General features: G+C 43.8%; 2 protein-coding genes across 2 annotated transcripts; one reads left to right on the top strand and one right to left on the bottom strand.

The window, feature by feature from the left end:
- Positions 1-676: 676 nt before the first annotated feature.
- Positions 677-1,861, top strand: SSTR1 (somatostatin receptor 1). The gene has a single exon (XM_065636408.1). The coding sequence runs from the start codon at positions 677-679 to the stop codon at positions 1,859-1,861; it is 1,185 nt and encodes a 394-aa protein (XP_065492480.1).
- Positions 1,862-17,475: 15,614 nt separating this feature from the next.
- On the bottom strand, positions 17,476-19,556 carry CLEC14A (C-type lectin domain containing 14A). Its single transcript, XM_065636421.1, has one exon. It carries the CDS (start codon positions 19,554-19,556, stop codon positions 18,153-18,155), a length of 1,404 nt encoding a protein of 467 aa, XP_065492493.1. The 3' UTR covers positions 17,476-18,152.
- Between the last annotated feature and the right edge of the window lie 4,849 nt (positions 19,557-24,405).

The raw sequence follows: 24,405 nt of genomic DNA, 5'->3' as shown, positions 1-24,405 counted from the left end.
GGCAGGCAATGCGTGTGCTGTGGTGACAGGACAGGGTTGCAGAAGCTGTGTAGGCATGAGGCATGCCTGCCCAGGTAACATTGCCACTCACCCATGACCCTGGCTTTTTTCCTAAAGGAGAAAGGGTGATCCTGTTGCCTGAGGCACCCCCGTCCTGGACTCAGGGGCCATGGAGGGGGAGCAGTGCCGAATGGAGGGGGAGGAGAGGATGCTGGCTGAGGGGAACCAGTGCGGGGTTGGGGGAACAATAGTGAATGGGGAGAGCAGTGTGGGATCGGGGAGCATTGAGGGGTGGGAGGGCAGTGGGGACAGGGAGGAGGCTGCTCTCCGGCAGCCCCGGAGCTGCCAGATCTGCGAACAGCCGGAGGGCGGGATGGGAGGCGGGCGGGCGGAGGGTGGGTTGGAAAAGACACCCTCTTACGTCTCCTCCTGTGATTTTTTTTTTTTCTCTTTCCCTCCTCCTTTTCGTAGCTGGTGACGCGCCGCTGCCTATTAATCATTCACCAGCCGGGGAGCAGCAACTACTGCCACTCGGAGCGAGCGGCGCGGGCAGCCGCCTCCTTCCCCATGGCAGCGCCTCGGAGCAGCCGCGCCGGGAGCCCGGCCGGGACGGCGAGCCCGGCCGGCGGCAGCCGCCCGCTGCTCTGAGCCGGGGGCGGCGAGGTCCGGGCGGAGGATGCTCCCCAATGGCACCTGCGCCAGGCTTCCGGGCGGTGCAGGCAGCGACAGCGGCGGCAGCGGCGGCGGTGGCGGCGGAGCCGGCAGCGCCTCGGAGGAGGCGGCGGGGGGCATGGACTCGGGCGGCAGGAACACCTCGGGCGCCCCGAACAGCACCCTGAGTGAGTCTCAGGGCAGCGCCATCCTCATCTCATTCATCTACTCCGTGGTATGCCTGGTGGGGCTGTGTGGCAACTCCATGGTCATCTACGTGATCCTGCGCTATGCCAAGATGAAGACGGCCACCAACATCTACATCCTCAACTTGGCTATCGCGGATGAGCTGCTGATGCTTAGTGTCCCCTTTCTGGTCACCTCCACCTTGCTGCACCACTGGCCATTTGGCTCACTGCTCTGCCGCTTGGTGCTCAGCGTGGATGCCATCAACATGTTCACCAGCATCTACTGCCTGACTGTGCTCAGTGTGGACCGCTACATTGCTGTGGTGCACCCCATCAAGGCAGCTAGGTACAGACGGCCCACTGTGGCTAAGATGGTCAATCTGGGTGTCTGGATGCTTTCCATTCTCATCATCCTGCCCATCATCATCTTCTCTAACACAGCAGCCAACAGTGATGGAACAGTAGCTTGCAACATGCTCATGCCAGAGCCCACCCAGAGGTGGCTGGTGGTCTTTGTTGTCTACACATTTCTGATGGGCTTCTTGCTGCCTGTGGTGGCCATCTGCCTCTGCTACATCCTCATCATTGCCAAGATGCGTATGGTGGCACTGAAGGCTGGCTGGCAGCAACGCAAGCGCTCAGAGCGCAAGATCACCCTCATGGTCATGATGGTGGTGATGGTCTTTGTCATCTGCTGGATGCCCTTCTACATCGTGCAGCTGGTCAATGTCTTCGTAGAGCAGGATGATGCCACCATCAGCCAGCTCTCCGTCATCTTGGGCTATGCCAACAGCTGTGCCAACCCCATCCTGTATGGCTTTCTCTCAGACAACTTCAAGCGGTCCTTCCAGCGACTGCTTTGCCTCAGTTGGATGGACAATGCTGCAGAGGAACCCATCGACTACTATGCCACTGCCCTGAAGAGCAGGGCATACAGCGTGGAGGACTTCCCTCCAGACAACTTGGAGTCAGGGAGCATGTACAGGAATGGCACTTGCACCTCCAGGATTACCACCCTTTGAGGAAGCATTCCTGCCCCGCCTCTCCCCTACTGCCCCCCAGCAGGAGGGTGAGCTAGGCCAGGGCTATGGCATGGGGAGGCCAGGAGGGAGGGGGTTTCGGTCCTGCCCACCAGCAGTGGTGTTTGACACAAGAAGGAGCGAAGAAAACCCCACGTCCTTGCTCTCCTGCCCCATCCCCCTCTGTCTGCCTCCTTTGAGAGCAGATGCATTTGCTGAGGTTTTGACACCCACATAGCAAATTGCTGCACTTGTGGGTCAATTTAAGGTCTGGCAGTCAGGCTCTGCCACCCCTCTTTGTGTCTGATGAGTGGCTGTACGGGCCCTGCAGCGACTCTCCCCTCACCTTTTGTACAGGTTTGCCTCCCCCTTGGTTGGTGGGACCCCCCCAAGGCCACTGAGTCAAGCCTGTTTCAGTCAAGCCCGTTTCAGGCTCAGACTGCCCCCTGACTGAAAGCAACCCTGCTCAGCACCTGTCAGTACACATCCGCCGCTCAGAGAGTAGAAATGCTGGGAAAAGTCCGCCCTGGCACACACCCAGCGCCCCCCCCCAGAAAGGAGCAAGTATCCTCTCTCTGCCCCACCCCAGGACTAAAAAAGAAAGTGAGGAGCAAAAAGGCCCCGAGAAAAGAAGCAGCATAGTTACAGAGCTGTCTTTTGCTTTGCAGACAGCTTCCACCTCACTGGGGCTCTGGCTTTCTGTGCTGTGCTTGGGGTAAGCAGGGCAGAAAGCATCTTTGGATAAAAATATCTGATCGTTGCTGTGCTTCAGAGCTGCACAGTGGGTTACTGATAACAGGAGATAAACAGTCCTGTGACTCACAGGGAGCAGAACACTGAGCGGGGAGTCGGGGTGGGGGGCACACAGCTGGGAAATGTTTGAATGTGTCTATACATACAATAAAGTGCGTTAATAATAAAGTTTAAAGGGAGCACTAGACTGCAAAACTATTGTTTTGCGCCTGCTCCATCAGCTGTGAAACAGCGGTGAAGGGAGCTGAGACGGTTTTGAATGACCTGAGTGGCCGCAAAGTCACTTTAGCCTACAAGGAAAAAGAGGGATTAGATTCAAAATCTCCATCAGGCTCTGAAATAAATACTTGACAAAAAAAGGTAGCTGTTTGATAATAGCTATTACCCTAGCTCCAGTTTCTTCTGTTGCACTAAGAAAAATAAAATGGGTTTTATATGTTGCCAATGTAATATACTGGCCCAGAGCTTGTTAATGTTTCATTTCTGAGAACTCTTGGTTTTAGTGTGTGCCAGACATCTTTTTGTTTGACTTTTTTTTCATTTGATTCTTGTCACTGTGTTGTGAATGTGTTTCTCTGAAGCAATTTATACTGTGTACTTATGTCTGTGGTGGCTACTTACAAGGTTGCATTTAAAATTAGTGATGCTCAAGAAGATTCCTTTTCAGATAAAAAGGCTGTCACTTTTTCTAACTCTTTCATCTACATTGTCTCCCCCACAAAATTCTCTCTCTTGAATTTTCTCCCCCTCTTAGACAGAACAGTTTTCGTATAGACAAATGAAGCTTTCTTGTTTGATAAATGACAGCTGATTAAACAAAACCTCCTCTCTCTGTTCCCTCTTATCCCAGATGTAAGAATAAGTACAGACCATGTTGAAATAAGCAGGTATGGTTTTTGCTTTCTACCACCTATGTTAACAGTGTCACACAGTGGCAGGTGTCCCAGTAGCTGTGACAAATCACTTCTTTAGCACAATGCTGTGGTTGTATTATTTATAACTACTGGCAATCTGAAGCAAGAGAGTGAGAAAAATCTCTAGTAGCATCATGCTCGTAGCATTGTACTTGTAGCTATGGTGCTTAAGTACAGTGTTAAGTGTGAGCTGACAATTAAGGCATCTAGCATTTGCAGTGGTGGACTCACTACAGGTTTTTTTAAATTATACCCTTTAACTTTTCTCAGCAGCAAAAAGCAGTATACTACTTTGTACATTTCTTTCATCAAAAATTAGATACTGTTAAATGAATGTATAAATTTAGTATTTCAAAGTTGTCTGATTCAAAGCCCATCAAAATGAGAGAAAAAATCCTAATTCACTTCAATGGACAGTGAGTCAGCTCCTCTTAGTTTAAAAATTGCTGATGTGGAAGCTGTTACATCCTTATTAAAATATTTTGTGAAAAGCTTTAACAATTGTACAGTTTCTTTTCTTGTACTTCCCAGTGGATCTCATTTAAAGAAAGCATACAAATATTAATTTTGGCAATGTTTTACATGCACATATGAGAGGAAAGAAAAAAAAGGATGAATTCTTTGTATAAGCTTATTTAACTTTTCACAGAAACCAAACATCGGTTGAAACAGTAAAATGCCCCACGATAGCACATAATGCTATTTGTAGAGCTTCACTTAAAATCTCACAATCTCTTCAAGTGGGTATAAATCTCATAGTCTCACGTGGTCTTCTCCATCCAGGCATATTGTTATGTATGGTCAGATTGAATGTAGAGTCAGTCTACTTTCTACTGTTGGGTTTGTTTAACATCAGAAACAATAAAGCAAAAGTTAAAAAGCAGTGATTCATACCCAATACTCAGCTTCGATGAAAAGTTGAGCCTGGTTTTGTCTCTCTTTTTAAAATTTTTTAAATTTTTTAATTTTTTTTTTCTGTTTGCCTTTAAACAAAGCTGTGGTGGACATCTGCACACCTACCAGCACATGCACTTTAATTTCAGTTCTCCCAGGCAGGGCATGGAGGGGTGATGTTCATACTGACCAGAGCAGGGGGCTGCTGCTGCAGAAGCCGCGGATACCCCAGTAGACGTCCGGCTTCCTGTCAGACAGCCACACTCACTCACTCCCAGCCAGCAGTGCCCCTATGATTGCTGGCTAAAGCACCATCTGTAGTTTCAGCTGGAAGCAAAATTTGTTTACCCTAAACTAACATTTCTTCCTGTTATTTTTTACTCCGAGTTTAGTTTGACTTTGGCAGGGGGGCAGGCAACCAACAGCTGTGCAACACTCTTAATTTGCTTTGGAAGAAAAAGTTATTTCATTTTGTGTTATTATTCTAAATAGTAGAATGTAACTACCAGAAACAAACAAACAAACAAACAAACAAAAGGTTGTCCTTGTGAAATAATATCTACCAGAAAACAAACAGAACTCTTTTAGTGCTTTCCAAATTGCAAATAAAAGTCTTCAGATTTCATATGGAAGTGCTCTGAACTAATGCTTAATTAAGTAAAAAAAAGAGTACAGTGACATATTTCTTTGTGACACGTTGCCTCTTTTTACAGCTGTAATATAACTCATCTACAAATGGGTAAACCATAATTTATAACCAGTAGTAGTAATATGTTGCTGCATTTTACCCATTAGTTTAATATTTTTAAAAAATCTGTATACATTTTTTCATGGAAATTGGCCCTATGCCACTGAGATCCATGCAACTTTCGTCCTTTGTTTAGCCTAAGGCTTGTATGCAACATGATCTAGTCAACGGACTGGATCATTTCCCATGCCACACACAGAGTGGTCTTCACCTGGAACATACATCAGGTACCCCTGCAGCTTTTTTCCACTCAAAGGAGGGTACACGGGAAATTACTCTCCTTTCTCACTTGGCTTCCCAGCACAGTAATGATGAAGACACATCTCATAATTCTGAGGTTGACTGCTATGTGGAGTTAGTGGCCTGGAACCAGGCTTGTTGCAGAGGCACTTTGTATCTGGGCTGTGGATGAAAAAGGTGATGGCCACATGCGGATCCTTCTCAGCAGAGAATATCATGCAGTGTATGGTTTCTTTTCATTTGACACTTAAAGAATCCATCTGATTTCTTCACAGAGAAGGAGAATCAGATTTCTGAATGTGACATAAGCATTTCTGAAATGCCAGGTTTCCAGTGAGCCAGAATAAAATAAAATGTTTTCTGGTTGTTTTTGAAAAACTAAATGTCTGTATTTCAAATGTATGTAACACACTCTATTAACACTGTGACAATATATTGTATTTTAACCAGTTTCCAAAAATCAGTATCCTAATTCTAAATATTGAACTATATCTTCCTGAAATAAAATGATCCATGACTGATGAATAAGTTATGTAAGATTTGACTATTTTCTGCCATGTTTCCAGAATAGCAGTGTAAATTAGTGTCTTAAAATCCTGCCAAAAAATATCCAAGAAAAAACAATTTTTAAAAAAGACAGAAGAAATTAGTCAAGAAAGATACATCAATCCGGTGTTCTAGAGTATGTGATTTCAACTCCTAGAAACCTTATCTGACTTCAGGGCTCTACAGACAACAACATGAATTATGAATCTCCAGAGGAGAATAAAATATTTCTACTGCACTGTGTGTTCAGCACTTCCATCCACTTCAACACAGAGCCTTATTGAACCAATAACTGCAGGGTAAGCCACAGGAAGAAAGGGTAATTTACTAATTAGATTTCTCTTAGAGATAATGCTTTTAGATATATTTTGTAGAGAGACATAGCCAAGAACAGGTGAACCAGAGAGTATTTCAAAGTATGTCACCGGATGGCTACAAACCAATCACAGTTTTGACAAGAAAGATGCTTTTCAACAGAAGCTAGCTATGCCCACCCCCTTCCAGCCTCATTTCCCCCAAAGCCTAAAATGTGGGTTTGGCAGAGTAGTAAGCAGCCATGAAACAGAGACAGCAAGGTGGTGTATCCTACCTGACATATATAGGTTTTCATCTTCAGTGTGGATGGAATACATTTGTCATTATATGCTATCGTGTCTATGATGGTTAGAGTCACTTTGAAAGCAATATAAATGTACAGAAGACCCTTTCCACTCTCCCTTTTCCCTCAAAAATTATTTTATACACAGGTTCTTATGCTCTGTAATATGACTTAGGGTTGCTCTGTGGGTTTTTGAGATTCCTAACTAGAAAGGGTCAGATAAAAATGCTCAAATGCATAGCATATGGGGGTTATACGACAGATGAGAATTAGTGGATTTATGATTTGAGACCAGCTGATCACCATGAGGAGCAGTGGAAATGGATTGTATTGGCTCCGCTTACCTTGTTGGTGACAATGCTGTTTTCAGTGTATGTGTGGGCCCTACAAATCATAAAACCCTGTAAATTAACCCAGAGGGAAGCTGTGAGCTTCTGCAAGGGTGCTGTCATGTGCTGCACTTCGAATCGCTGAACACCGCTGAGTAACTTTGGTACTGGTGCTGACAGAGCAGTAAAAGCAAAGGGCCACAAGTTCATCTGATTCATGCAGGATGTGCAGGTGCTCACATTCACAAGGGCAAGCTGAAGTGATTGCTGGTCAGCTGGAAGAGTTCAAAATGTGTCAAAGCTGTACAAAACAAGTATGTGTGTATACACGCACACAATGTGCATGCACATACATATGCTTCCTTCTTGTAAAATATATAAAAATCCTATTTGGTCCGTTATCCAACATGTAAAGGGGTGAATTAGAATGTATATTGGTTATAAAGGAAGTAATGATTAGTAAATTTAGATTCCAGTTGCTGGACAGTTAGGTAGCCTGGTTTTATTATTTAGGCAATAGTAAGTCTTTGTTTTGTTTTTGTGCTGCTGTGATGCGTAGAGGATATTTAAGTGTTACTTCTGCTATGGAGGTGAGTGCATGGCTGGAGAAGCTGGAGCTGGTAGTAGAAGGGGATCTTGGATCAAAAAAAAGGCGTGACTAGTGTTTGATTTAGAACTGGAGTAGCTATATTCAGAGAAATCTCTTTGATATTTAGGAAGTTTGGAGCTTACTAGCACTCACTGGAAGCTGCCTTTGCCCAGCACCTCAAGGAATCACTCCCCATGTCTACTACATGGACCAACCACAGTCTTCCTCAGCCAGGATAAGATAAAAATCTTAATCTGAGGTCTAAAGCAGAAAACTAATGGAGGCTATGATTGTGGTCTTTTCCCTATTTAATTAGCTTAAATAGGTTATAATATATTGTAAATGTATACAAAAAATGCATTATCTACCAGAGCACAAGCTAAAGGCTGGGGTTCTTGTTGCTCTCTGGTTTCTGTTAAAAACAGACATAGAGGGGTCTTGCCCCCTTATCCGGCCAATGAGAGACAAGTCACGGATGAAAGAAAAATTTGAAAAGCACTGGATTGTTGAGCAGAAAATCAATACCAGTATTAGTGAATTTATTTTCCTAACACTGCAGCAGAATTCTTTTGTATATCATTTGGTCACAGAAAGAGAAAAGACACTTTTACAAGCTAAACTGACTGCACAATATTGTAGAGAAGCTTTTTTTTAAGGAGTTCCATATGTCTGCATGAAAACTAGAACAACTTTGATATTAAACATGCTTATCTTATGACTTGTATTTTCTATACCATGTTGCATTCTTTTTATAAACTTGAGTATCTTCATAAGAAAAGTTGCTTATTTACCCAGTGAAGACTCTTAGCTACTATCACTAACTGGTTTCAGTGATGATTAGAACAGCTACATGAGCTAAAGATCTAGTCTATAGTTCATGCCTTGGATTTATACAAATTACACAAGCCAATTGCAGGATTGAATGAATGAATGAATGAACGAAAGAAAACTGAATGAAATGAAAGATAAAAAACATAACGTATTTTTTTGATAGCACAGTATATACTTTGTTTTAATTTTATGCCAGTAGCTGTTAACTGATCACATAATGAGTCCAGAAGAACATGAATCTCATCTGCTACTTGTACTAATACAGGATTGTACAAAATCCTCATCAGTTAACTGGGAAGAAAAGTTATGGGAATGACTCTCTCAGATGCTTGTATGTGAAGTTGTTACAGGTGTGGGGGACAGGTGGATTTTTAATTGTCATTGTTCTTGTTCCTGTTATTTACAGTGGAAAAGAAGGTGAAAGAGTTGCAGGGCTTTACGGGGTGTCATACAAGAACAGGCAAAACATGCAAGATATATTCACATCAGGGCAAAAGACTGGATATTTGGGGAGAATGGATGTGCAGGAAGACAAAACTGGTGGATATCTGACACTGAACAGCCTCAGAAAGAAGGAATCTGAAATGAAGAAAAATGAAGGCTGGAATGCCCAGGCTGATCCATTTTCTTAAGAAAAGAGATAAAAAACCTGGAGTTCAGTACAGGCACTATAAAGCAGGACTTGGCTCTTTCACATAATTTAGATTGTTTAGGGTGCAGCAAATACATAAACTTCCAACTCAGGAAAAAAAATGAAGTGCTGCTTTTGTATCAGCTGCTAGGTATTTTTTCTGAGACCCAAGTGATAATTCAAGTACTTTATGGAATTACTGGAAACTAGGAAAGCAATGCAGAAAAGATAGATAATATATTTTTTAAAACAATTTAATTTTGATTGTTCAGATGCTCTGAATTTTATGGATTATTTTCTTTCTTTTTATCACTAAAATAGGAAAAAAAGTCTTATCAAATTTCTACTCAACACAAAGAATTCCAAATCAACAAGACAGAAATGGAATACAGCAGCATTTTCCCTTCTCTTTCACCATAATAAAGTGAGATGTACAGAATTTCTTACTTTAAAAGCAACTTCAGTGCTATGACTGGGAAAATTACTTCCCATAAGAGAAACATATACTCTTAAGAATGAAAGGTAATGTTCACATATTCCTCTCCACAGACCTTGAAACTCTGAACTTAGTTTATCATGAAGGTACAGAGCAACATTCCCAAAATGGCTTATCTGATCTACAGAGGATTGCACGTTTCAGTGTACTCCTTCAAGAACCTTCCATTAGAACTAAGATTTAATTGAAAATAAGCAAGAGAATAAACTCCCTAAGCATGGAAGAAAATCTCCTGATGCATTCATATTTGTGGAAAAATATCTACCAGTCATATTTGCACTGAAACAGATCATAGAGTTCACAGAAGGACTTCTCCTGACCAGACAGAATGTGGTCAAAGAAACTATTCACACAACCTCAGATTTTACTAGGAAACCATATTCTCTGTAAATGTATACCAATATATGCATTTTTTTTACTGCAGCAAAGATAACTTTATGAGACAAGCCAGTAGGAAGTTCTTTTGAGAGATCTGAACTGGATTTATTTAATTGCAATGGATGTTAACAGCATCAGAGTCATCAGTTTATCTGAAAGTAATGAAAGCTCCTCATTAGTATCTGCCTGATGTATTGGTATTGAAAACAGGACTTGTGATGTAAAAGTTTGGGATGTTTAATAATATAATGTCACTAAGTATAGGGGAGAACAGACTGTAAGGCATGTTGTATATCAATAGGTTGATGCTCATGTTGTGTATTATCTTCACATTCATTAACGCTTCTAGAAAATAAATAGAACCAATTTTGTTTCACTTAAGAAGACTAATGCATGCGTTCTTGTGATTCCGTATTCTCCTAGGATATCAGAATTACTTCAAAGGGACCAGAATCTCCTTCATTATCTCAATGGTTGGGTATAATTGAAAGAATCAATTCACTTTAAGTGCCACCACTAACACTGCAGATTTAGAAGGGTCGTTGCCATGAAATGTAGGAGGTTTGTATTCTGAGGAAAAAGCCACATGCACTATATACACACAATTCATTATTTGCTTGGAGAGGGAAGAATTTAAACACAAAAGTTTTGATTTGCAGTTCTTCATGAACTGCTCCAGCCTGGGACCCTTCCACATGGTGCAGTGCTTCAGGAACAGACTGCTCCAGTGTGGGTCCCCCATGGGGTCACAAGTCCTGCCAGCAAACCTGCTTCAGCGTGGGCTTCCCATGGGGTCACAGACTTCTTCAGGTGCATCAGCCTGCTCTGGTGTGGGGTCCTTCCTGGGCTGCAGGTGGTTCTGTGGGGGACAGCCGGCCTCACCATAGGCTACAGGGAAATCTGTGCTCCGGTACCTGGAGCACCTCTTGCCCTCCTCCTTCACTGGCCTTGGCATCTGCAGAGCTGTTCCTCTCATATATTCTTATTCCTCTCTCCTGCTCCTGTTGTGCAGGTTTTTTCCCCCTTCTTAAATATGTTATCCTAGAGGTGCTACCACCATCACTTGGCCTTGGCCAGCGGCAGGTCCGTTTTGGAGCCGGCTGGTGTCGCCTCTGTCGGACATGGGGGAAGTTTCTAGCAGCTTCTCACAGAAACCAAACCTGTAGTCCCCACTACCAAAACCTTGTGATGCAAACCCAGTACAACAAAAAAAAGAACATTTTTATCTTGTGGGCTGCTATCATCACAGACTGACTAGTAACTACATTTCCAAATATCTTGTATAATGTGTTCAGGGCACAACTAGCAAGATGACCTACAGCAGCAGAAACAGATCCTGATTTTGTCCTAAGAAATGGACATTATTTGGCTGAACACTGACTACAACATACCTAAAATGAACAACTTTGAGAAAAAAAAGCTAAAAGTATTCACTATGTTAATGTTTAATGTTTAATTTCAAAGCATATAAATTAAGGATGCTAAAAAGAAATCAAAAGGAACAGCTAAAAGGGTAAAGGCATGCAGGTGGCACTGGGACTATTTAATGATATTAGGGGATCAGATTAAACACATATTACCTATCAAAACAAGACATTAGAAGACTACTTTCCCATCAAAAAATTGAAAAGGTTAAGCAGTACACAACAGAAAAGACATAATTTAAAGTTGAAATCAAGTACATATAAAAAATAGAAGAAAGGGTGAACTTTAGCAAATAAATAGTAAAATTTTAAAGCAGGCCAAAAAAAATTTTTGAGGAACATCTGCCTAAAGACATAACAACTACCAAAGCAAAACTCAGTAGAGCAGGAAACCAATCAGTGCATTTGCTGATGATGAATGATGATTGTATTTAAGAGTGTTTCTAGACAGAAGGGCCATAGGGAAAATGCCATTAAATCTTATTGTCTCTGTTTATTATGGATTTTTTTTTTTTGGAAGAGGAGCAATGGATAAGTCTCTGGAAGTTCATCAGAATGAAGAATTTGTAGGAGTTTTGGATTAAATCTGATAGTGGACAGCTGGATAGTACAAAACTATTAACAGAGTCTTGTGCTCCCCTAAGAATTCAGAAGGAATTCCCTAATGAAAGACTATTAACTGTGGTGAAACCTGCTGGAAACCCACAGGGCTCTGTCCTGGGACTTGTGCTGCTCAAATTTCTCATAAATTATCTGGAAAAAAACAGAGGGATCATTCTTTGAAAACATCAGCACAGTTCTCTGCAGTGGTCAAAATAAACAAAGGGTTATGTTAGTAACTTTTAGAAAACAGAAAATACTGTTAAGCCATCATAGAAGACTATACTGTACCTGCATCTCCCACAGTTTCTAAATTTGGATTTCACAAGGAATCTAACAGTATAAGAAAAGGTGCAAAAAAGAATAACAAATTAGATCTATAGAATTGTTTCTGAAAAAGAAGAAATAAATAGACTCTGCAACTTGGGATAGAGATGAGTGAACGAGTGTATGGCAGAGGTATGGAAAAATCAAGATGAACCAGTCTACTTTTTTATGTCGCATGGAAATAAATGGTGGAAGTAATTGATACGGGATGGTTGGATGTCAATAGGAATAAATCAAATCTAAACTCTGTTAGACGAATTGATGGAAGTCCATCAAGTGTGACATGAACTCAGTCTCAAACTCAAAGTCTTGCAACCTTAGAGTAGTCAGGAGAAGTGTCACTTACAGATGTCACATTTCCTATTCTAGTCCCTAAAGCACTAGCTATTGTCACAGAGATTACTGATTTAGATGACTTTTAATCTCACTCGAACTAACTGTCCTTGTGCTCTTGTGTTTTGTTCCAGGGAACAGCATAAACCATTCTTATCAGTCCAAAACACAAGACCAGCTGGTTACAATCCAAAAACAAAACCATGCATTTCTGATGTATTATAGCCCATGTGCTGTTCCTGGATTAATGAGTGAAAATGTTTATTTCTTCACCAAACCACCACATTTTGAGTAACAAACACCTGAAAAAATATGCAATGAGAGGATGCTAAGGATGGATACATCCTGGTAAAGATGGATACTTGCCCATCTTTCTTATCTCTTCCTCCTCAGCTCATCTCCTACCTAGACCTGCAGGATTTTTGCTCTTTATGTTACCCATGAAACACACAACAGTAGTTGTTTCTTCATTATTCTGCCTCAGACTTACAGTGCAAAAGGACTGGCAGGAGGCAGGAGGGAAACGACATAATAAATGTGGGACCACCACAACATCTCTGCCTTCCCTGCCCCCACCAACAGCCCAACAGTCCTTCAAGTCTGCAGTATGGACAAGGAAAAAGACCTGTTGAGAACAGATGACTCCCCATTCACATTTACTTTCCAGTCTCCCAGTGCCAGAACTCTGCAAGTCCAGGGGAGAGCGGCAAGGCTGAGTATCGGGGCAAGAAGGAAAGTCATGAAGTTTAACCAATTTTGAAGCCCTGGGAGAGCGGTTACTGCTGCTGCCTTGCTGTTATTTATCATTAGTGAAATTTATGAATCACCCACCACTCTACAGCCTTGATAAATGTCCACATCCTAAAGAAACAGAAAATATTATTTCTAGAAGGAACTAAATTGCACATACCAGTGATTGAGCTCCATGCAATAAATGAGGAAAGATAATGAGGTCTGAAAACATGAAAAAATTTGATTAAGCGATAGGAAATTACACTTCCTGGGGGAAGCACAGAATCCATTCACTTTCTAATCCTCTTTAAGCTATATACTACACTTAAAAAAGGAGAAAAGTTCTTTGAAGTATTTGAATTTTGCCCATGTCCACTTTTAGATTTCACTTTAATCGCATAACATACGTAATCAAGCCCTCAGCAGTATAAATCATTATTACAAATTTGGGGAAAATTAAAATTTTATTCCTGATTACTTGATGAATATACACCATTAAAAATTCATCACATGTTCATGAATAAAACGTAGAGCTGGCAAATGATGTGCCTACCAGTCAAACTAGCTTTGGAGGAATAAAGGAAATCTAAAACTTAGATTTAATAAGTGGCAACAGGGGACACTTTTTGGACCACTGTGATAGATGAGAGATTTGGACATTCCTACTCTTTGCAGAAATCACCATTCTTAAATGTGGACTTACAGATTCTTGTGTCCACCATTTCATTACCATTGCATTATTACATCCAGTACTCTAGTCAAGAGCCATGGCCTACAATAGTACAATTTTAAAAAGCCAAATAACTAATATGAACCACTAGAATTGAAAGTACTAAATTATTTAAAGTCCTCAATACAAATTCATCCATTGTAAAACTCACCATGTTTATAAGTGATTTATATGGCTTTAATGTGGGATGAAATAATGTTTCCTGTACTGGAAAAAACAGTTACAATGCTTACGTAATTTGTTTAGTCAAAGGACGTGTATGTAACATGAGGAAGAAGGTCAAGATTGGTCTCCATCTCTGCTATGTTTTGGAAAAATATTTACATTTAATTCTGTGTTTTACATGAGGTGTTACGTAAGAATTAAAAGAACGTTGCCTCCAATTTCATAACCAGACACTTCCATTATATCAAGCTTTGTTATGATTATCTGTACTCATTATGACCTTACTCTTCTTATGGATGTAAGCATCGAACACTGCACTGCACTGCATATCATCACTAAATCATGGTTATGATATGAGCCAATAGTCCACATTGATGGTCAGTTATCTGTTGGTTTCCTGTTTAAGAAAGACACAATTTAAACTGAGACTGAAAAGCAAAAATGATTTATCCTTTCTCCCAAACCATCCACTTCTTGGTCTGAACCATTAGAGGAAAGAGAAATTCATGCATTTCAAACCTGCTCGGGTCCAATCAAATCCGAATGCTGTTGGCTTTGTCTTCTACTGACTGCAAAACGAAGGTAGAGAAACTCAAATAGATGGAACAAGAATCTCTAATGTGTAAAAGCAACAGAAACTATGGCAAAGTTATTGCCATTTAGCTGTGCCTTGAAGAGACACAAGGAACTGTGAGGTTGCTTTTAGAAAAGTGTCCTGGTTTTGTTAAAAACAAGACCAGTTCTCTTTTAGTGATTTTTCCTTTCAGCTAAGTTCGGCTAAGTGCCTTCTAAGTAACGGCATATTTTTCTTGGACACTGTACTTGGTGCTGATAAGAGGACCAACGGAATGCTGAAGAAGCTCATGTTTAGATTTATTGCTATGACAGCTAAGAATTCTGGTAACATCCCATAACTGAGAGAGGCGTGTTTGCCAGGAGGAGCGGACAGAACAGGTGACTAAAACTGACCAACTGAGTATTCCATTCCATAATCGTCATACACCCTACATAAGATGGGATCACGAGGGTCTCGCCCCTCTCCGACCATGGCTGACATCTGAAGAGGACCCTGCCTGTCTGCCTGTGACCTGTAGGCCTCAGGCCCTGCATCCCTGAAATCCAGTTTCCAGTTTGCTGTGAAGTCCCGCCCATGACTTCCAGGTGCCTGCCCTGCAGCTGCTGGAGCCGTGCCAGCTCCCAGCTCAGCCGCCGCTGGAGTGACGCCAACTCCATACTGGGCATTCAAGATTGGTTTTGTATATTTTGTATATTTTCTCTATTTATTAGTAGCATTAGTAAAGCCTTTAAAACTTTTCCGACTTGCAAGACTCTTTCTAACTTGAAGTCCCTCTTCCTTATCTTTCTATCACCTTTTATGGTGGGAGGGATTAACAGAGGGCATCTGCCAGGGTTTATTGTCACCTTGCTTTAAACCTTGACAAAAAGTGACTCACACAGTTGGAGACTTTGGGTAGCTGATTTTTCTGGCTTAATTTTAGATATGTCTTTTACCAGGCTTTCTTTACAGTCGATGCAGAGAAATAGCACTTTTAGGATTGGCCCTGTTTTTAGCATCTGGTCTAAAATGAGAGAAATTGCAAGTACATACTTCTCTCCATACACTGTAAAGGAGTCTAGGTGAGCAGACAAGTTTAGATGAGCTGTTAGAGATGTCTACACCTGGCGAGACAAATCCCATCCTAAAATGCAAAATAGTCTGGTTTCAGCTGAGTCAAATTATAAACAAGGGAAAACATAATAGAATGCTTGTGAAGTCCTTTAGACAAATGTCTAGTGCTTAATCCTGAATCTTGAGTGTGAGAAAGAGAACTTTGAAATCAAAATGTGATTTCACAGGAAGCCAAGGCAAAGAGCAAAATGAGAATGAGACAGGTGAATGGCTTGCAAGAGCATGAACTTGCACATTTTAACTGAACAGTCCAAGTCAAATCCTGAGAGACACTAAAAAAAGTAGTCAGTCACGGGCACTTAACTCAGTACTTAGCTGTTTGCTTGGTGAAACTCCTGAAACAGAATGAGAGTATTTATATTTAGCTTAGAAAAACATACCTGGGCAGTTGTGCAGTTCCACTAAGAGTTCATCTGATATGTGGGAAAAGGGAAAATGTAGAAATAATAATTAGGGAGGCTCTCATTCATCTTAGTTGCTATTTGCTTATACAGCCCCTTGTAGAAGAACAGAGCTTCACACACACTGCTCCCTAAACCAAATTACTTACAGTGACAGTAACACGAGTGGTATTAAGACAAAAGGCATTAATGGCTGAATCATTTTCCACTTCTGTGCACATCTGAATCAGGCCTCCTACCAAGGCTGAAAAATGCCCGCCTTCTGAAATAAAAATGTCAGATAAACAGATCAGAAAAGTATGCAGATTATGAGACAGCTTTGTAGTGAGTAGCATTCTGACCTAGTTGGATTTAATTCCTGTCATGATACAATGGAATTTATGGCTACAGACAGCCTGATGGCTCACAAATGTCTGGGATCCCCTTAACAAAAACAAAATACTGTTTCCCAGGCAGCAACAGCCTATCGTCATCAAGCGGAAAGAGAGGGGAAAAAGAAAAAACCCACGCTATGTCATACTTTATCCTTAGCAGATGTTCACACCAGATTAATCTTCAAGTCTCTGCTTGCAAGAAAAGTAGGTAATAATACACATTATTGTTTGAAACAGAGTTCTCCAAACTCAATGGGAAAGTGACAAAATGAAAGCAGTAGTCAGAAGGTTAGCTCTAAAGAAAGGAAAACAATTAAAAAAACCTATCTTTAGAAAGACATTTCAGAACTTTTTCCTTTAAGGGAAAAAAATATTTCCCTACCCTCCCTGTACCCAAAGGCTTGGATGAGATCCAGTTAGTTGTGTTTTACTGCACTCAGAAAACCTCGAATCAATATTTAGCATTACCATTGTAATTGAAAAACAACACCATAATAATAAGTGAGCATCAGCACTCTGAACTGCAAAGAAAGCAATTTCTGCAGCTGGGACAAAAGCTGCTCTATGGGAATTCCCAAGGAAAATCACAGAGGAAGTGTTTATCTCATTCAGAAAAGGGCAGAAAGGGTGAATTCTTTCCTCACTCTCAAGGAAAACATGGAAAGCAATATGTCCAACTAAAAGGAATGAGATTTGCATGATGTATGTTGCACGATGGACCCACTGTTAACTCCTCTCACAGTGTGAAGTTTGTCAGAACCTTGTCTGATTGTAAGGAAGCTACAGAAACCAAGTGTGTACAGATGCACCTTAGGAGAAAAACTGTAACTGAAAATTTTGTTGCTCTGCTACAATAAAAATGAATATTGTATGAAGTAATAAACAGAGCAGTGATTTAGGTTTTAAATCATCCTTTATTCTTTTCATCAGCTGAAGTAGAACTCACTCCCCATTAACCTCCCATTTCCTCAGCAATTTAATGACCTTCTAAGTATAGAAATGCTCTTCATTGGTAAGAATGTCAGTCTGAAAGAGCATGGGTCACAGTTTCCTCCGAAATTATGGCTGTTAACCTCTCCAAACGTTCCAGCAATTAGAAAGAAAACAAAATCCTCGAAGTACCACTCAGACAAGAAGTGACTTCGAAATTACAAAACGTGAGCACTAAAAGTTGTCCCTTTACACTTGCTCTAGTAAGGCACCAGAAGAACAGTTTCTGAGAAGATAAACACCCCACAACTCTTGAAGCTGCAGATAAGCAATCGTTCTGTCAGCCAGGCCACTATATTTATATTTTACTTATGTCAGCACCTAAATAACTGGTTTTTTTCAGACCGACAAAATCTCTCGACTGTCCAAAGGCTTCAAATCCCTGTAAGGGGGTCGCTACATGCCCCCATGTCTGACAACGCCGCAAGTCCTGCTCGGCCGCGTCCCATGGCGTCTCTGCCTCGGCTCTCCCGCCGCAGCCGGGTTGGGGGCAAGAGAGACAGGGGGAACCAAGCGCTGCCCCGCGGCGAAAGCTGCCACTCGGGGCAGCCCCGAGGGACGGGGCCCCCGCCGTCCCCGGGCTACTCTCCACCCGGTGCTCCGCACGGCTCCGCGGAGCCGGCGTCCGCCTTGCCGCGGGCGTCCGGCGGCTCCTTGTCCCCGCGGCCCTCGGATTTGTTGAAGCACAGCTTGAAGACCCCCAAGACAGTCATGACCAGGATGACCAGCACCACCACCGCGACCGTCACCAGGATGAAGACGTAGATGGAGGAGGAGGACGAGGACGACGAGGGCGGCGGAGCGGCCGCCTTGTCCCCGCCGACGGCGCCGGTGGCCGCGGGCGACCCCGGGGAGCCGCCAAGTGCCGGGGCGGAGGGGCGTCCCTCCCCTGCTCCGCCATCCGGCGGCTCCCCGGGGCCGCCCGCGGCGGTGGGCGCCACCCCCGCGGCCGCGCAGGGCGGCCCGTCGCGCCCGCCCGGGGTGCAGGCGCAGGCGAAGCTGCCGGTGGCATCGCGGCACCCGGCGGCCTCGGCGCACCGCCCGCTGCCGGAGCTCGCGTAGACGCAGGGGCAGAGGGGCTCCTCCGTGCCCTTCCAGGCGAAGCCGCCCCGCTCGGGCTGGCAGGTGAGCCGCACCGCCCCGCCGGGGCACGCCGCGGTGAGCACGGTGCCCGGCGGGCTGAAGCCGGGACCGGTGCTGCGCTCCCCGAAGGGGAGGTGGTAGTCGACGTCGAGGGCGCCCGCGGGGTTGAGGTCGGGGCAGGCGCCCTCGTACTGATACTTGCAGACGTAGCCCTGGCTCTCCCGCTGGCAGAGCCTCTCCTTCCAGCCCCAGCTGGGGCCGCCGCCGGGAGCCGCCGCCGCCAGGTGAAGCCCGGCGCAACGGGCGGTGAGGCAGGACCGCAGGGGCTCCTTCGCCCACCGGCCGAGCGCCGCCGGCACCTCCCGCGGGGCCGCCCCGCGGCCGGAGCCCTCCCAGGAGAAGCCGCGGAGCGGCTGCCCCGCGTCGGTGCAGGCGGAGGCGTTCCTCTTCAGCCCGACCCAGAAGAGCGAGGGCGCGGTCCCCGCCGCCGCGTCCGCCAGCAGCCCCAGCAGCAGGCGCAGCTCCGGCTCGCCGCTGACCCACGCCAGGCTGCCTCGCCGGCGGCCGCAGGCACTGCGGGCATCGATGTAGGAGCCGTTGGCGAGGTGGGCGCTGAAGCAGGAGCCGGCGGCCTCGCAGCGCACGGCGGCCCGCGGTGGCGGGGGCCGGCCCAGGGCACAGACCGCGGCCAGGAGCAGGCACCAGGGCCCGGCCCGGCTCATCCCAGCGGCGCGGCGGCCCGAGGGGCGCGGGCTGCCCCGGCGGCTGTGGCAGCGCTCGGCCCCGGCTCGGGATGGTCCCAGGCGTCCGCCCCGTCCCAGACCAGCGCCGTCCCCGCGCCCACGGCCCTCCCCCGGGCCTGCCGGAGGAAACGTGTCGGGAGCCGGGGCTGACCTCGGCATCCTCCGTTTGTTGGCAGGAGGGTGACAAGCAGCTCCCTGCGCAGCCAGGAAGCGTTCGCCCTGCCCGGCGGGCCGGTGTCCAACCTCGGGGAAGGACGAGGGCTGAAGATCCCGGTGCCGGCTCAGCACGGCTGGAAGGTGTCGAGGCCCAGAGCTGCAGTGGTGGGGCCAGTCTCAGGCTTGTGTGCAGGAGATGCCGGGGCCCATCCTGCCAGCCTGTGTCACGGTGCTTCCAAGAGAAGAGCCGGCTAGCATCAGTGACCTTTTCCATGAAAGGTTTCCTGGTTAGGTGAAGCTGTGTCCCAGACCTCTCTAGTTCCCAATACACAAGACAGTTTAACACTCAGGAAAACGGATTCAGCTCTCGGGTTTCAAGTAAGTTGTCCTAAATGCATTGTAGGCTAGGTGCCTGCACTGACTTGCTTCTTCTTAAATGAGTTTAACTGATCCATTGCAATTGCCCCTCTGTAGGCAGTTGATGTGCTGCCTCATTTTCACACTCCTTACTGTGATATCTATCTGCTGTTACCTCACATATATACAGATACAGTATGCATCTGAGTCTCTTCCCCAGTCATTTTATGTGGCACAAAACCACATTCATACCCAGAAAAAGTGGAGAAAAAAGGCAGAAAATAGTCTATTCAGAATTTAAAAAAATAAAAGTAAGGTTCATCAGTCATTGCAGTCTGTGGTGGGGTGAGTTCTACAGTCTTAGATCGAGGCTCCAGGTGGATTCAGTCCTGCACAAATACCTCACTGCTCCAGTACACTACTAGACTCTACATCTGAGCCATTTCTTAACAATTTCATTTCTCTTCAGAGGGAGTAAATGTGGATGACAAGTCCCATTCAGCCAGCCCGTGACCAGCCTGCACAGATCTCATTGACTCTAGGCATACACCGAAATATAGCTAATTTTCTCTGGACATCTCAAAGAAGAATTAGAAAGACGAGTGTACAACACACTGTGTGATGAAGCTCTGAAGCACAACCTATTTTTGTAATTGAGTAAATTTTATAAACTTTACAGCGAAATTGTCTTGGTGGACAAAGGGTTTTAGAGACTGTTTCCCAGGGAAGCCCAGAAGCTTCTGTTGTTGCCAGTGCATTGCCAGAACTGCAGTAAACCATACTGAAGAAAAATCAAAAGCTTAGTGTTACAATTCTTCACTTGCCCCAGACCCTGGGTCCTAAGCAGCAGAGAACACAGGAAGCACACTGTGGTCTCTATTCACAGCGTTCTTTTTTATTAACAGAAGAAGGGCAAGTGGTAAAGGGCAAAAGTACCATGTGCATAAGTTTTGGAGTGAGAGACAACCCACAAGCCATGCCTTGTTTTGTTTACCTTTTTCCTGCACACTTGGTGTGAAGAAACTGCAGCTTGACGGAAGCTGCTTTTAACTTTCATTTTTCTAACAATATTTTGGATAGCCTTGGCATTCTTATTTCCTAGGTGAGCACAGAGGTTGCAATAAAGCAAAGAAATAAGATACTAAAAAAGAGTAAATTCTGGCTTACCTTATTGTCCAGTTTGGTGAATTATCAATAATTAACTGTGGGGTTTTTTTCTTCAAATAAAGTAGACTTTCGAGCATTGTTTATGGCTTTTCAAGTATTTCAGCACTTAAAAGGTGGCTACAGAGAGGACAGAGGTTCTCTCTTCACAAGGAGTCGTATGGAGAAGGCAAGGGGCATGGGTACAAGCAGCACCAGGAGAGGTTTTATCTTGATGTAAGAAAGAAATTTTTTACAGTGAGAACAATCACTCACTAGAACAATCTCCCCAGGGATGTGATAGAGTCCCCATCACTGGAAGTTTTTAGATGCAACTGGACAGAGTGCTGGATAATCTCATCTAGGCTTCCTTTCCCAGGAATGGTTGGACCAGGTGATCTTTCAAGGCCTCTTCCAACCTGGACTGTTGTATTCTCTGATTCTGTGCCAAGCAGAATGATTTAAATACTTATTTCAGACCTATGTAACAATACGAGAATTAAATATCAGCCTCTCCCCAAACTATGCCTCTACTTGTTACTTCATTTTGGCTTTGGAGAAACATCTTGATTATGCTTGTACAGCCCCACTGGATATCACGTATACCAAAATTCTGTGTATCACAATTGGAAGAGTTAAAAAAGCAACGTTTTGAAATACATGAGATTGAAGCCGTTGATTAGGGGTAAATGCAATTCACACATTCATAACTGGTTTCAGGCAGATCTTTACATTCAGTTGATACTTCATTTCTCTTGGTGTTCAGCAGAATGCTACATCAAATATTGCCTGTATTTGTACAAATTTTATATTTCAAGAGCTATTAAACTACTTCAGTAAAAATAATGTTAAATTTGCTACGTGCAACAGGGAATGTAATTAACTTTGAGTGCCAGTAGCCTTCATTTTATGGAAAATATGTTCTTGTAACAAAACAAGAACCTGTTGGTTTAGTTCTAGATGAAATTCAAATTATGGTTAATCAAGTTGTAGAGATGATACAGTCACCCAAGTCAAAATCTACAGCATTGGAGCAGCTGTGTTTTCAGAGCTCTGCTGCCTACTGGAATTGGCACTCCAGCGCTCGTTCTTCTCCCGGTGCGTCAGGAGGGAGGCACTGAACCCCTTGCCCATGCAAGTGAGCGTGGGGAGAAACTTGCTGTCTGCCTGCACTCCAAGGCAGAAAGACACGAGTTAATTTGCACCAGGAGGCTTCATCATCCAGTGTTTAGATCTCCAGTTCTTCACTGGATCTAGCCTTAAATGTACCTAAGCTAAATGAACCATTCCTTTAGCCCTTTAATGTTTCTTGACAATGTACAAAAGCTATGATTCTACAAATAGCTGTCAGCTTTGTATCTTGAGCCATTTCCCCAAATGTGGTTGATAGATTTGGGAGAGAAGAGGCTGCTACAGCTTTGCTACTGCTGTCTTGCTGGGGAATGCTGACAAGCCTTTGCCTAATATGCCCCTGCAATCCTACAGCTTCGGCTTGGTTTCTCTTTCACAATTAAGTTCATTTATTACAGCTGAATAGAAACTAACCTTTTAAAATAGAAGGAATAATATAGAAGCCCCAAAATTTCCATTTTATGCTTCACATCTAAGGCCCTGTCCCTGAGGAGGAGAATGCAGCGCAGTCTGAAAACATTTGCTCCCTTGCTTCTCCTCTCAGCTGTCAGTAAAGGTATGATTTGAGCTGTCTGGGATGGCCTCTCCACCAGGTAATTGTTGGGTACTACTGTCTCATTTCACACAGGCCATGACTTTAATTTCCTAGGCTATATTTAACCCAGCAATTTAGAAACAACAGGTTAGCCACCAGTGTCCCAGGCAGTCCAGTCTCATTGGAGGAACTCGTACTGCACAGAAAGATGAAAGTGAGCAGGAGATAGAGACAGTAGCTGTATGTCTGTCTGATCTGCCTGTGTACCTGCTCTTCTTTTCTACGGCTGCCCCCAAGAGTCCTGCAAAATATTTAAAAAATAACAGGTCTACCAGATCTCCAGAAAAAAAACCAACCTCTTCCTCTGGTTTTGAATGTTCTTCTAGTTCTTACTTTTAAGTAAATACGAAAACACTCTTCCATTAAGTGTTTTCATGGGACTTGTCCTGAAGAAATGTTTTCTTGAAAGAGAGGATTAGCTACTCATACACAAATACTGGTACCAGTCAGCTTGTGAAGCAACTAAACTTCTACATATAAGGAAGATTTTATTACATTAATGTGAATGTTATCTGACTGATTGATGTATCAGTGTTAACATAGCTGTTTTGCTCAGTAGTAAAAGCCTTATTTAGCTGTAGATCTTCCTTAGTCTTCTGCTTGTGAGATCTGAGCCTTTGAGAAAACAGTAGCTTGCTTTAATTGTAATTTTACTAAAAGCCACTAGTTTTTTTGTTTCATTATGTTACTGTATCTGCCCTATAATAATATGTACATTTTGATTAAGGAGCATCAAATTAATAAAGCTACTTTTCTTTTTTAGAGTGAAATCTTTTTTGCATTTTTATAAGGTAAATTAAAACTATTCTTTTTGTGACTAACCAGGAAATATGTCAGCCATATATAGAAGCACATACTTTGCAACTGCTAGGGCTTCAGGGGGTGTATTTTCATTAGACCTAGTCTTGTAGAGAGATACAGTAATCCTGTTTGTACCAAGAGCTGTATTTTGCTTTACAGGGGAGGACGAATGGTGCAACAAGAGAGATTTGCCTGGCTGGGAAACAGCCAAGTGAAATGATCACCTAACACTGTGATGTGTAGGGCACGAGTAAAGTCACTAAACTGGCTGGTGATACTTCTCATCCCCAAAGGGGATACAGGAAAACATCTGGAAATGGGTCTGTCTACTCATTCTGCCACAAACCTGGAAATGGTCTGATGGGATAAGCAGCTACAGCATTTGTTTTCTGCTAGCATAAAGGAAGGTGCTGAAATGCACCTCCCTTATCGCCTGTCCTGTGGAGGTAAAGAAACCCATTGCAGTTGGTTGATACAGATTTCTTTGGGGTTGAAAACTTTGGAGAGGGAGCAGGAAAGGAAGAAGATCCTTAGTCCAGCAGCGCTGCCTGTTTGCATAGCTCCAGCCTTTACCTTGCTGCAGCCTTGCGGAGTCTGCACTGGTTTGTAGTGGAGAGACACCAGTTGTCAGTGGAGAGGCTGTATTGTCCCTACAAGTTTGATCCTTCCCCCTCACCCCAACCGATGTCTCTACTGCATCCAGACATCCTTCTGCTGAATTTATTGTGAGCAAAGTCAAAACATATTCCCCATCTTTCAGTGCTCTGCTAAGAAATAGGTAATAATGTAAATAACCCAGTGGAAACAAGTGTTTTGAACAGATGA

The sequence above is a fragment of the Caloenas nicobarica genome, chromosome 5, assembly GCF_036013445.1.
Source record: "Caloenas nicobarica isolate bCalNic1 chromosome 5, bCalNic1.hap1, whole genome shotgun sequence".
NCBI classification, from domain to species: Eukaryota; Metazoa; Chordata; class Aves; order Columbiformes; family Columbidae; genus Caloenas; species Caloenas nicobarica.
The sequence above is the reverse complement of the archived record's forward strand: the minus strand, read 5'-3'. Positions and strand labels throughout refer to the sequence as shown.

Coding starts and splice junctions, on each gene's coding strand:
- SSTR1 (XM_065636408.1), top strand. CDS start 677: ATGCTCCCCAATGGCACCTGCGCCAGGCTTCCGGGCGGTGCAGGCAGC.
- CLEC14A (XM_065636421.1), bottom strand. CDS start 19,556: ATGCCGAGGTCAGCCCCGGCTCCCGACACGTTTCCTCCGGCAGGCCCG.